Source organism: Megachile rotundata, chromosome 10, assembly GCF_050947335.1.
Source record: "Megachile rotundata isolate GNS110a chromosome 10, iyMegRotu1, whole genome shotgun sequence".
In the NCBI taxonomy this organism is placed as follows: domain Eukaryota; kingdom Metazoa; phylum Arthropoda; class Insecta; order Hymenoptera; family Megachilidae; genus Megachile; species Megachile rotundata.
This window is the reverse complement of record NC_134992.1, coordinates 10,371,186-10,385,112: the sequence shown is the minus strand read 5'-3', so window position 1 is coordinate 10,385,112 and position 13,927 is coordinate 10,371,186. Positions and strand designations below refer to the sequence as shown.

The window sequence follows — 13,927 nt, the reverse complement described above, 5'->3', positions numbered from 1 at the left end:
TTTCAGCGGAGCGATATTGTAACTCTTCGAGGAGTTGTGTTTTACGATAAACTTGTATTTGGGGAGAGAATATTGGGAGAAGGTATGGGGAGAACAGAGGGAGGTTGGTTTAAGGTTGATCTAAATCTCTAAGGTTGATTTAAATCTCGACTATTAGTATCTAGGTTGGTATCTCAGCTACTGGACTCTCTGAATATTTGGATTTAGGGATATAAGGTCTAGTAACATTGAGATCTAATAATAATAGGACCTGATGATATTAGAGTACTAGTACCAGGTCTCTAGGGAAGGTTTGAACCTGAGGACATTAGGTCAAGTAACATTGGCACCTAAGAACATTACGACCTGATAATATTAGAATTTTCAGAACCTATGAAGGATCTCCACATCTTAAAATTCTAAGAAATGCAGTACATTGAGACGTACCATACTCCAGTAACATCAAGAGAACATTAAAACGAACTACTATCGACATCCACATATGTCAAAATGAATATTGAGACGCAGCCATAGATTCATTACAACTTGAAGTCCACCATGCTCCACGACGTATACTCTTATTTTCAACACGCCGATCTGTGTAATTAAAATTGAAAAAAAAGTGAATCGTCCAATAGGTATCTTCATTCTCGAGCCAGATGAAAATTACCAGCCGCGAAAGTGTTACGCGATGTTTCCCTCGTAAGCGACGATAACAGGGACGCGTATCGTGTTCGACACAGGAAGCGACTAATCATTTTAATATCGCGTGGAGAGTCGGGATTTGCGTTCGCTGGGGAAAATAGAGGAACAGGGAAATTTGTCGAGTAAAAGGTGGCAGCTAGCACGGTTAATCGATCGGATAAACGAAGTCTCCCGCGGTCACGACACGACGTGAAACACTAGTCTCCACGGTGTAATCGTTTGGAATCTAATCGGGCGCATAGGGAAATTTATCAAGCGCAGGGAAACGAGTCCTTGGGAAACTTTGAATTTATTTGGGGATTTGGAAATATGAGGTTTGGAGATATGGGGATGTAGGAATTTGGGAATACAAAGAAGTTTAGAATTTCAAAAAGTCCTCGCGACGCCATAGATTCCCACATTTCAAAATTCCATAACACGAATAATTGAATGACCGGGTAAACGATCAAGTCACGCAACCAGAAACGAGATTGCGCAAAGGAGGTCCGAAGCGACGGATCAATCCGAGACAGATAACGGATTCGAGGATGAATTAAAACTGAAAGAGGAGGGCGAAGAGAAGGAACGAGGAAGCCGAAGCAGTGGGCAAGGTCGAACGACCGTTCACGAATATAAGACCCGTCTCTGCTATCTCGTAGCTGGATTACGTAATCGTCCACCTTGACAGCGATAGTAGATTGAATCTATGGTACAAGGCCGTCGTTCGAGTCTTGTACTACACGCTATTTCATAAATCTCGAGATAACATCCTGCAGAAGCGCTACGAAATCGTAGGACTTATGTATCCTCGGGATAAGTACCGATGGCAACCCACATGTTGGCGCGTGGGACCAGGTGTTTGAGATACTTTTCTGAAAGACTACATTCGTATATTTGTATATGTGGATCTGTATATCCAGGAGATTCTATAGTCATAAATTTTTGTATTATAAAATCTCATTTCTGGATACCTATATGACCGTACTTCCAAATATCTTGAAATCTATGTATTGTCACATTTCAATATCCTCTTTATATCTTCATGTCACTTTAATTCTTATCTTTATCTACATATCTGCATCAATCTACGTGTTGGCTTATGAAATAGTCGACCCAGGTGTTTGGAAGAGCTACTATTTCAAACTTCTTAAATTCCCAAATTTCCCAGATCCTGAAGTTCTCAAATGCCAAACTCTTCAAATCCCAAACTCCCCAAGTCCCAAACTTCTCTAATCTCAAACTCCCTAAGTCCCAAACTCCTCAAATTCCTAAATTTCTCAAATCCCACCCTTCCCAAGTCCCAAACTTCTCAAATGTCAAACTCTCCAAATTCCAAACTCTCCAAGTCCCAAACTTCTCAAATTCCTAAATTTCCCAGATCCCAAACTTCTCAAATCCCTAACTCCCCAAGTCCCAAACTTCTCAAATTCCCAAACTCCTCAAATTCCCAAATTTCTCAAATCCCACCCTTCCAAAGTCCCAAACTTCTCAAATGTCAAACTCTCCAAATTTCAAACTCTCCAAGTCCCAAACTTCTCAAATTCCAAACTCCTCAAATTCCTAAATTTCCCAGATCCCAAACTTCTCAAATCCCTAACTCCCCAAGTCCCAAACTTCTCAAATTCCAAACTCCTCAAATTCCTAAATTTCCCAGATCCCAAACTTCTCAAATTCCAAACTCCTCAAATTCCTAAATTTCCCAGATCCCAAACTTCTCAAATCCCTAACTCCCCAAGTCCCAAACTCCTCAAATTCCCAAACTCCTCAAATTCCCAAATTTCTCAAATCCCACCCTTCCAAAGTCCCAAACTTCTCAAATGCCAAACTCTTCAAATCTCAAACTCCCCAAGTCCCAAACTTCTCAAATCCCAAACTCCTCAAATTCCCAAATTTCCCAGATTCCAACCTTCTCAAGTCCCACACTTCTCAAATTCCCAAATTTTCCAGATTCCAACCTTCCCAAGTCCCACACTTCTCAAATTCCCAAATTTCCCAGATTCCAAACTTCTCAAATCCCAAACTCCCCAAGTCCCATACTTCCCAAGTCCCACTCTCCTCAAATTCCCAAATTTCTCAAATCCCACCCTTCCCAAGTCCCAAACTGCTCAAATGCCAAACTCTCCAAATCTCAAACTCCCCAAGTCCCAAACTTCTGAAATCCCAAACTCCTCAAATTCCCAAATTTCCCAGATTCCAACCCTCCCAAGTCCCAAACTTCTCAAATTCCCAAATTTCCCAAGTCCCAAACTTTCCAAATTCCAAATTTCTCAAATTCCCTAATTTCCTAAATCCCAACCTCCTCAAATTCCCAAACTCCTTAAATTCCCAAATTTTCCAAGTCCCAACCTCTGCACCTCTCCACCTCCTCAAACCCCAAATCCCTAAATCCTCCAAATGCCCCCAAAACCCCTCACACTATCACTACCAACTAACTATCCCTCAAGAAGAATATCTCCCAAGATCATATCGGTTTGTCGCGGATTCTGGTCGCAGGTTAGGCCCGGTAGCTCTGTTTACACGCAAGAACCGGCCGTGATAATAACAGTTAATTGGCCTGTTGGCCTGAGGCCCGTGAGAGTCGAGTCTCCGTCGTGCGACGCGCTCCAGACGCGTCTGTCTGTCGGTCGAATCGGACCGGATACACGACCGCTGCTCGTCCCCGTCCCCTTTGCCCGTCCGCTCGTTTCTTACCGCCGAGCGAGCGCGTGCTTATTGCCGATCACGTCGTTCGAATACGCAGCTGTGAGTCTGCACGGATACGCGGAATCGTTAAGGGCTTTTCTCCGCGTTTCTTCTTCGATCGTCGTTTCGCGATGCTCTAGCATCGCTCTACGAAGCTTCATTGTTGCTGCCCTTCCTCGCTTCGCCGAGAGCTACACCGATCGCCTGGTGGTTTTTGCCAGCGAATCCTTGTTACATCGGCTCTCTTAGGGCATCTCGCTTCGCCTCTCGAACACCTGTCATCGTTTCTGTTATTGCGATCGGTTCTTCGAGTTTTGCCGATTTTATTGCTTGTCTTGTGGATCGTGCAGGATATTTTGTGGTATTTTTAGAGGTTAAACGTTGGGAAATTCGTTGGGTTGTTAGCGATGTAAAAGTAGTTTGATGGTGAGGACTGATATTTTGTAGATCAAAATCTTCTGAGTTACGATAACCCAACTTTCAATATTTTACGTTTAGATATTTGTAGAACCTAGTGTTAAATATTCCTAGTTTTTCGGATCACCAGATTTCAATATCTTAAGTGCAATATTTGTAGGATCTAATTCTTAATATCTCTAGATTTCATCACCAAACTTCGATATTGTGGATATCAATATCTGTATCCTTAATCCAACATCCTTAATTTCCAATATCCCCAGATCTAAATTTCCCTAGACCCCGATATCCTCAGATCCAAGCATCCCTGGATCCCAAATATTCCTGGATCTGAATTTCCCTATATTCGAATTTTCCTAGATCCAAGCATCCCTAGATCCCAAATATTCCTGGATCTGAATTTCCCTAAATTCAGATTTTCCTAGATCCAAATTTCCTTAGACCTTGATATCATCAGATCCAAATTTCCCTAGATCCCAAATATTCCTGGATCTGAATTTCCCTAAATTCGAATTTTCCTAGATCCAAGCATCCCTAGATCCCAAATATTCCTGGATCTGAATTTCCCTAAATTCAGATTTTCCTAGATCCAAATTTCCTTAGACCTTGATATCATCAGATCCAAATTTCCCTAGATCCAAGCATCCCTAGATCCCAAATATTCCTGGATCTGAATTTCCCTAAATTCGAGTTTTCCTAGATCTAAATTTCCCTAGTCCTTGATATCCTCAGATCCAAATTTCCCAAGATCCAAGCATCCCTAGATCCCAAATATTCCTAGATCCAATTTTCTCTAGATTCAGATTTTCCTAGATCTAAATTTCCCTAGACCTTGATGTCCTCAGATTCAAATTTCCCTAGAACTAAATACCCCTAGGTACAAATATCCCTAAGTCCCAAATATTCCTGGCTCTGAATTTCCCTAGATTCGAATTTTCCTAGATCTAAATTTCCCTAATTCTTCATATCCTCAGATCCAAATTTCCCTAGATCCCAAATATTCCTGGATCTGAATTTTCCTCAATTCGAATTTTCCTAGATCTAAATTTTCCTAGACCTTGATGTCCTCAGATCCAAATTTTCCTAGAACTAAATACCCCTAGGTACAAATATCTCCAGATCCCAAATATTCCTGGATCTGAATTTTCCTCAATTCGAATTTTCCTAGATCTAAATTTTCCTAGACCTTGATGTCCTCAGATCCAAATTTTCCTAGAACTAAATACCCCTAGGTACAAATATCTCCAGATCCCAAATATTCCTGGATCTGAATTTTCCTCAATTCGAATTTTCCTAGATCTAAATTTCCCTAGATCTTGATGTCCTCAGATCCAAATTTTCCTAGAACTAAATACCCCTAGGTACAAATATCTCCAGATCCCAAATATTCCTGGATCCAAATTTCCCTAGATTCGAATCTGTCCAGATCCCAATATCCCTAGTTCCAAATATAAAAATATAAAATTTTAAAAATTTGTTTAAATGAAAATTAGAACATTAAAAAAATGATAATTAAAAATTTGAAAAAAACAAAGATATGAAGAAACATCTTGAAATATTTGTAGTTCGAAAATTTTGAACATTCTGAAACATAAGCATTCGAGTGTTTAAAAATTGTATAATTGATTCGCGATTAAATTCAGCGTACCCGCGAACATTCTGCATAATTGCTAATAATTGCTTAATAGTTACGGAAAGAATTCGCGTTAAGTTTCAGCGAATAACGAAAGTGGCGCGCCTATGAACCGAAATATAAATTACTGCTATTAGTTACGTTCGTACATTTACGCTCGGCGACTTCCTGTCGCTATTTCGAGCCGCACCAATTATTGAAATATCTCTGTGATTACTCGCGATACGTTTTTTTTCTCTCTCTTTTTTGCAAACCAACACGTATGTGCCCGCGGGCTACGCGAGGTAAATGGAATTGTTATGAACGCCTCGTTTGCGGTCTTATTATTATACCGCCGTTTATCTCGGACCTTTTTTTATGCATATTTTTGATCATTCTTCGTACGTGTTATGTTATTTTTTTATTGTGGGTATGAATAGACAAATATGGGCGTTTAAGATACGTTCACTTTTAAATTGAAAATTAAATGCTGAATTAACAATTGATATTTGCAATAATTTTTTGCTTTGGCAAAATATGCCGAGTGTTTTGACGAAAGAATAATTTTGCAATGTAATTTTGTGAATCGTAAAACCAGTCATTTTACATGACTTTGTCATTCTAATTAATTCTAGTTAATTATGTTATGACTAAAATGTCTACACTAATAGCCTTAAAATCTATAAATTCTGCGATCTATAAATATTAACAAAAGTACCGATTTATCAGTAAATAATTTTGAATAAAATTAGCTTTGAACGAGGATCGTAATTGTCAATACGAATTAGGATTTTAACCCACAGGAAATTATTAGGAAGGTATCTTAAGATGATATTTGATACATCCAGTGGAATACATGCTTCTAATTTCTGCGTAATCGCTAGAATCTGCGGAGATATACGATCCCGCTGTTTTTACACTCATTATGTTGTTTTTACACACATTACATTGTTCTTACACGCATAGCAATGTTTGTATGCTGTTTTGCCGTTTTTACAAGCAGTTTTTTCGAAACTGTTTAACCTACATATCCTTCACTTCATAAGCATGTCTCATTTTCAGAGCTTCTTAAATTGTTTTCATAATGCAAGAACAAATATTAAACAAAAATAAAAAGAAGTAAAACAGAATTTTAACACTAAACCTACCGGCATACAATGCGTACTTAATTTGAAATTAAAAATGAAGTTGAAAATTAAATAAACAAACGATGAAACATAAATTAGTACACACATTTATTCTTTATCTTGATGAAAATCAATTCTGATTTCAAGAAATGTACTTCAACAAAATATATACCTTTTAATAAGAAACTTGTGGGGCGGTCATTTGACCGGCTTGGTAGTTTTAGTGTTAATAAATGTCATAATATTTTGTTGAACCAAAAACTAACCTAAACTAAATTTATAAAAACTGTATTTTTTCAACGATAGTCCAAAACAGTGAAGATTATAAACAGTGAAAATTTCCAGACATCAGATAATAAAAAGTAAAAGTTACGAACAGTTAATTATAAAACCCTGAAAAAGACTCTAAATTACTACAAAAAATTCCAAAAAGCGTGTAATAAATATTAAAAATTTCAAACAGTAAATATTTCAAATTCCAAAAGTAAAAATACAAAAGAAAAGAGTGACTCGAGAAAATAACAGAAAGAAGCTAACAAAATTTCTAAACAGCTTTAGGAATAGAGGATCCATCGGATCGTGCGATCCGTTTGTATGTAACGCTCAGCCAGTAAACGGATTCCAATAGTATATCGCCCCAGGTGATGTGTATATCGTTTTCAAACGGCCGATCCTCTCGAGCGGAGGAAGCCTGAAAAGATTTTTAGTGTCACCCGGCCGCAGGTTTTTAACCTCACAATGGTATACCTGTCGCTTAAAAGTGAAACTCCGCCGGACGAAAGCCCGTTATTTGCGTGGCGTTGCTCCACAATGGGAAATGGTCCCCTATAAGGATTTTATGGGGCTATGGCGGCGACGTCCACTCGAATTATTACCCTTGATTTTGTTCCGTACGATGCGATTTATGATTACGATATTCTCTTGATCGATGCTGTTGTGAGTGTTGTAAAAGTAGGTGGGGATTTTGGGGATTTGGGAGTTTGAGGATTTGAGGAATTGGGGATTTGGGGAATTGGGAATTTGGGGATTTGAGGAATTGGGGAATGTGGGAATTGGAGTATGTGGAATTGGGGAATGTGGAATTGGAGAATGTAGAATTGGGGGAATGTGGAATTGGAGGAATGTAGAATTGGAGAATGTGGAATTGGGGGAACGTGGAATTCGACAATGTGGGAATCGGGGAGTGAGGAATTGGAGAATGTAGAATTGGGGGAATGTGGAATTGGAGGAATGTGGAATTGCAGAATATGGGAATAGGGGAATGTGGGAATTGGGGAATTGGGGATTTGAGGAATTGGGGAATGTGGAATTGGAGAATGTGAGAATTGGGGAATGTGGGAATTGGAGTATGCGGAATTGGAGAATGTGGGAATTGGAGTATGTGGAATTGGAGAATGTGGAATTGGGGGAACGTGGAATTCGACAATGTGGGAATTGGGAAATGTGGAATTGGAGAATGTGGAATTGAGGGAATGTGGAATTGAGGGAATGTGGAATTGGGGAATGTGGGAATTGGGGAACGTGGAATTGGGAGAATGTGGAATTCGAGAATGTGGGAATTGGGGAAATGTGGAATTGGAGAATGTGGGAATTGGGGAAATGTGGAATTGGAGAATGTGAGAATTGGGGAAATGTGGAATCGGAGAATGTGGGAATTGGGGAATGTGGAATTGGACAATGTGGAAATTGGGATACGTGGAATTGGAGAATGTGGGAATTGAGGTACGTGGAATTGCAGAATGTGGAATTGGAGAATGTGGGAATTGGGGTACGTGGAATTGCAGAATGTGGAATTGGGAAATGTGGAAATTGAAGAATGTGAGAATTGCAGAACGTGGAATTAAGAAATGTGAAAATTGGGCTACGTGGAATTGAAGAATGTGGAATTGTTGAATTGGAAATTTGGGGAACTTAGAATCTACAAACAGTAGCCTTCACACACCGTTATTTATCTAACAGCGCCAGTTATCTCCGCTATAAATCACTGTCATCAATCCACAAAAACAAAATCTCAAAATTCATATTCCAATCTATCTGCCTCCACGATCTTCCTTAATAATTATCCCACAAACTCGGCTAAAAGAAGGTGTATTAAAGTAAAACAAATACGTGGACGTTTAATAGAAAAAAGTATTCCATTAAACAGAATAAACCCGTCTCGATTAAAATCAGTTGGACGATGATTGCGCACAAGCAGGTTGAGAAAAGACGACGAGGAACGTAAAATTCATCGTTGACCTCGTGTTGGTGCGTCGAGAAATTTAATAAAGAAACAAAGTCGAGGGTTACTTTGAGATTCTATTAAGTAATTCTTGCCGGATTACTTCGATAATGAACATCGTCTCTTTCGAGAGAAAGAGAGAGAATGAGAAAGAGAGAAGCGAGGAGGATCAGGCGAGTCATCGCACGCAGCGAAATCCTCTTCCTCCTTTCTTTCTCGGCTTCATCACGAGTGGCTCCACTCGAACACGAAAGAATGTCGACAGGGACTCTTCTCGCTGGAAAATTCAACCGTGCACCGTTCGGTTAACTTATTGTGATCCTTAGAGAGGTGCTGAATCGCAGCGTTTCTTTCAGGGATATTGCAAACCTTAAATCGATGAGTTTTTTTCAAAGATAATTTCAGAGGTTAGTTCGTAATAAACCTATTTTTAAAATATGGTACCCCGAATATCCGAATGTAAAAAATTACAAAGATCTTCAATTCGAATTTTTCTTAAAAATTTCCCAAAATCCTTAATTTGAGATTTTGAAGTTTCTAAAACAACTAATATTCTTAAGTTTTAACTAAGAATTCATCAGTGTTCCCCAGTGTCACCCTATAGGGTGACTTTTGTCTCTAACTTTATCCTAGGGGACCAAATTCAATGTACCTTGCTATCCTGCAACATATTACGCTAGAAGTTTCATTCCCCAATTCCACATTCTCCAATTCCATATACTTCAATTCCCACATTTCCCAATTCCACATTCCCCAATTCCCACGTTCCCCAATTTCTACATTCCCCAATTTCCACAATCCCCAATTCTCACATTCCCCAATTCCACATTCTCCAATTCCCACATACCCCAATTTCCACATTTCCCAATTCCCACATTCCCCAATTCCCATATTCTCCAATTCCACATTCCCCTAATTCCACATTCTCCAATTCCACATTTCCCCAATTCCCACATTCTCGAATTCCACATTCCCCCAATTCCACGTTCCCCAATTCCACATTCTCCAATTCCATATACCCCAATTCCCACATTCCCCAATTCCCACATACCCCAATTCCTGCATTCCCCAATTCCACATTCCTCAATTCCCACATTCCCCAATTCCCACATTCCCCAATTCCCACATTCCCCAATTCCCACATTCCCCAATTCCCACATTCCCCATTTCCACATTCCCACATTCCCCATTTCCACATTCGCCAATTCCCACATTCCCCAATTCCCACATTCCCAATTCCCACATTCCCCATCCGTATTATCTCCGCTTCTCAAACCGAATTCCCTCCCCAAAAAATCCCCAGTTAATTGCATCCTTGACGCGTCGTATAAACCTAAATAACGTGGGATTTCGAAAATTTCTCCGGGGATCGAAAGAGGATCAGTGATTAACGACGCCGTGACCCAGCATCCACGCCCCCTTCGATTTCGACAATTCACGGAATGCAATCGTACTTCATGGCCAACGTTTCGTGCAGGTCATCCGTTGACCTTCCTCTCTTTCTGTTCCCTTCGCCTCCGAACACTACCACCCGTAGCGAGAAATAACGAGAATGGCGAACCAAACAGATTATTGCCCGGTTGCGTTGTTCCAGCACATGGAACTTCTGGAAGAGTGACCCTGAAACGCCAGAACTTCGTTGATGAACGACCGTTCTCGAAACGTTCGAGATGGCGTTTCACCGCCGAAGATTATTTTCTGACTTCCATCTTGTACACTGATATTCGAACTTTTAAGTGCTGGGTAATTTTGTACTCGTTTGAGGTGTAATTTGAGGTGTAAGCCTGGTGTACTCGTTTGAGATGGACGCTTTTGGAATATATTATTATTTAGAATATGTGGACACTTTTAGAATAACACTTTAGAATATAGCTTTAGTAAAATTAAGTAATATTGACATTATGAAAAATTATGGAAAATTATAAGTTTTATAATGTGTATATAACTTGGGTACCACAGGTAGTGTAACCTTAATAGCTAACTCATGAAACTTTTCTTTCTTGAATCTTAAATTGGGTACCTACATTAATTATGAGACACCCTGTATATAAATAAGTCATTTCATACAGACAACACTGTTAAGGAAAACGTTAAATACCTATTTATGTATTAAATTATTTTAACTAATTTCTTTATTAATTGACGAAAGAAAATATTTGTCATGTTTTCAATGTATAATGTACGGTCTACAAATTCAATATGGCCGACTTAACCTAAATACCCATATTGTCCCATTCCCAAAATGGCTCCCAACTCTTGTTAATTATTCTACAAACAGTAATTGACAGAATAGTACCTTAACATAACGTAACTAATTTATTTATTAATTAGGAAGAAAATATTTGTGATGTTTTCAATGTTTAATGTACGGACTACAAATCCAATATGGCCGACTTAACCTATATTGGTTCGACATAACCCATATTGTCCTGTTCCCAAAATCACTCTCAATTCTTGTTAATTATTGTACAAACAGTAATTGACAGAACAGTACCTTAACGTAACGTAACTAATTTATTTATTAATTAGAAAGAAAATATTTGTGATGTTCTCAATGTTTAATGTACGAACTACAAATCCAATATGGCCGATTTAACCTATATTGGTTCGACATAAACCATATTGTCCTGTTCCCAAAATCACTCTCAATTCTTGTTAATTATTGTACAAACAGTAATTGACAGATTAGTACTTTAACGTAACATTTATTTTCAATTGCAGAATTGTTAAGCAATTGTTTATTACCCGAAATTCAAATAAATTTCAAGGAACTACAAACCGGCCATCGCAATCTTGATCAGTGTACCTGTTCGACGACACCGTATCGAACGCGTTTATTTTCGCTGCTGTTTGCTTTGGCCGGTGCTAAACGAGCCAAGAATTTCACTGAAAGAGCCAAGTTGTTTTAGGTATTCGTTGACCTCGGACAGTCAACGTGCGCGATAATGAATCTTTGAAAACGTGCGTCATCGAGAGACGCTTTCGCGAATTTTTTGGAGGTTGGAAATTTCTTTGTGGTAGACTCTTTCTTGCTTTTAGTCTTTCTGATGCTTGAAGGATATTTTTGTAGTGGATTGTCATTTTGAGAAGTAGGTTTCGTAATTTTTATAGTATTTTAATTTGAAGGAACATTTAGTGATTTAGAAGTTGTTTTAATTTGAAGATGTGAACATTTGGAAATTTACACATGTTTAAGTTCAAAGTTCAAGGAAATTACAGAATAGTAAATATGGAAATTAGTCAAATTCAAGTTCACATCACATATTCACCAAAACCTGATACCAAAATTAATGATAGAAGACCATCCCTCCGTTAGGTAAACTTTCTAAACCTCCAAGAACCTACATCCCTAAATCCGTGATCCTCAAATTTATCAAATATTATACATACACCTGCAGACAACTTAGATCTCCCCTAAGTTCCATCACTCCCTAAATAAATATCACAAAACCTTATCCCTATCCTTCCACAAACCCCAACTTCTCCATATACCTCACAACATATTTTTAAAAATAAAATATTTCCATTTCCATATACCTCACAAAATATTTTTAAAAATAAAATATTTCCTTCTTCATATACCTCACAAAATATTTTTAAAAATAAAACATTTCCTTCTCCATATATCTCACAACATATTTTTAAAAATAAAATATATCTATGTCCATATGCCTCACAAAATATTTTTAAAAATAAAATATATCCATCTCCATATACTCACACCATATTTTTAAAAATAAAATATTTCCTTCTCCATATACCTTACAACATATTTTAAAAAATAAAATAATATTAAATATCTCCTCTGCATATATGCTCTATGTGACAGTTTGAACACACAGAGAAGATAAATTAATTACACGAACTCAACGATTGTACACAAATAAAAAAAAAAAAAAAAATGAAATGAAATGAAAAATGAAATTGGACTAACCGGAGACAGAGCCTCCTGCATATGCAGGGGTGCGTTGTCGGCCTCGTCGGTGCAAGTCGACATTCTCCTGCGCTGTCTTCCAGTTCTCTTTCCTCGTCGTATCGTGGCTCGGTTCTTGCTCCCTTTTCCTCGATCTTCTTCCTTCTTTCCTCGAACGATCTTTGTGATCGAGGATCCTCTACACTGCTTCTTTCAAGTGGTCGATTAACCGTGTACTACGTCTACACGGACGAATTCTAGTCAAAGGGTTTGCGTATCACAGGCTGCTGAGCGTTGTATGGCACGTCGTTAACGGAAGAAGAGCGGTTGAATCACCTGTGAAACGGTGCGAAATAGAAGAAAAAGAATAGCAAATTATAGGTGCTAAACATATTATAATTTTGCGTTGTAGTGTAATATTATGCATGGACTCTTGTTATATTGCCGATTGGGGTTGACTTTATGGTTGAATTATATTGAGAGGATATTCAGAATTAAGTGGTGATGGTGATGGGTTTTGTCAAATATTTTATAGCCACACGTTATATCGCCTCGTGTTATATTGCCACGTGCAGTATTTCCACGCGATAGATCGCCACGGTTAATATTTCTGTGCGTTAGATTACCATGCGCTATATTTCTACGCGTTAGAGCACCACGCGCTGTATTTCTACGCGTTAGATTACCGCGCGCTGTGTTTCTACGCGTTATATTGCCACGCGTTGATAATTTTACGCGTTAGATCGCCACGCGTAGTATTTCTACGCGTTAGTTTACTACGCACCGTATTTTTAAGCGTTAATAACTTTACGTACCGTATTTCCATGCGTTGATAACTCTACGAGTCGTATTTCCACGCGTTATATCGCCGTGCGCTGATATCTCTACGCGTTAGATCACCACGCGTAGTATTTCTACACGTTAATATCTTTACACGCTGTATTTTCACGCCTTAATATCTCTACGCGCCGTACTTTCACGCGTTAATATCTCTACGGGTCGTATATCCACGCGTTATATCGCCGTGCGCAGATATCTCTACGCGTTAGATCACCAAGCGTAGTATTTCTACGCGTTAGTTTACTACGCACCGTATTTCTAAGCGCTAATATCTCTACGCTCCGTATTTTCACGCGTTAATATCTCTAGGTGCCGTACTTTCACGCGTTAATATTTCTACGGGTCGTATTTCCACGCGTTATATCGCCATGCGCTGATATCTCTACGCGTTAAATCGCCAAGCACGAATATCTCCACGCTTAGTATCTCCAAGCACTAAATCGCCACAGCTA

General features: G+C 38.7%; 2 protein-coding genes across 6 annotated transcripts in view; one reads left to right on the top strand and one right to left on the bottom strand.

The window, feature by feature from the left end:
- Window positions 1-13,927, top strand: part of LOC105662063 (uncharacterized) — a 137,853-nt gene that overhangs the window by 81,734 nt on the left and 42,192 nt on the right. The window lies entirely within an intron of this gene.
- Window positions 1-13,927, bottom strand: part of grh (grainy head) — a 226,217-nt gene that overhangs the window by 209,678 nt on the left and 2,612 nt on the right. For all 3 annotated transcript variants that reach the window (XM_076536590.1, XM_012281969.2, XM_076536591.1), the window contains exon 2: window positions 12,657-12,971. In XM_076536590.1, the coding sequence (XP_076392705.1) occupies window positions 12,657-12,719 (63 nt within the window). In that variant the 5' untranslated portion in view covers window positions 12,720-12,971. The remainder of the gene's footprint in view (window positions 1-12,656; window positions 12,972-13,927) is intronic.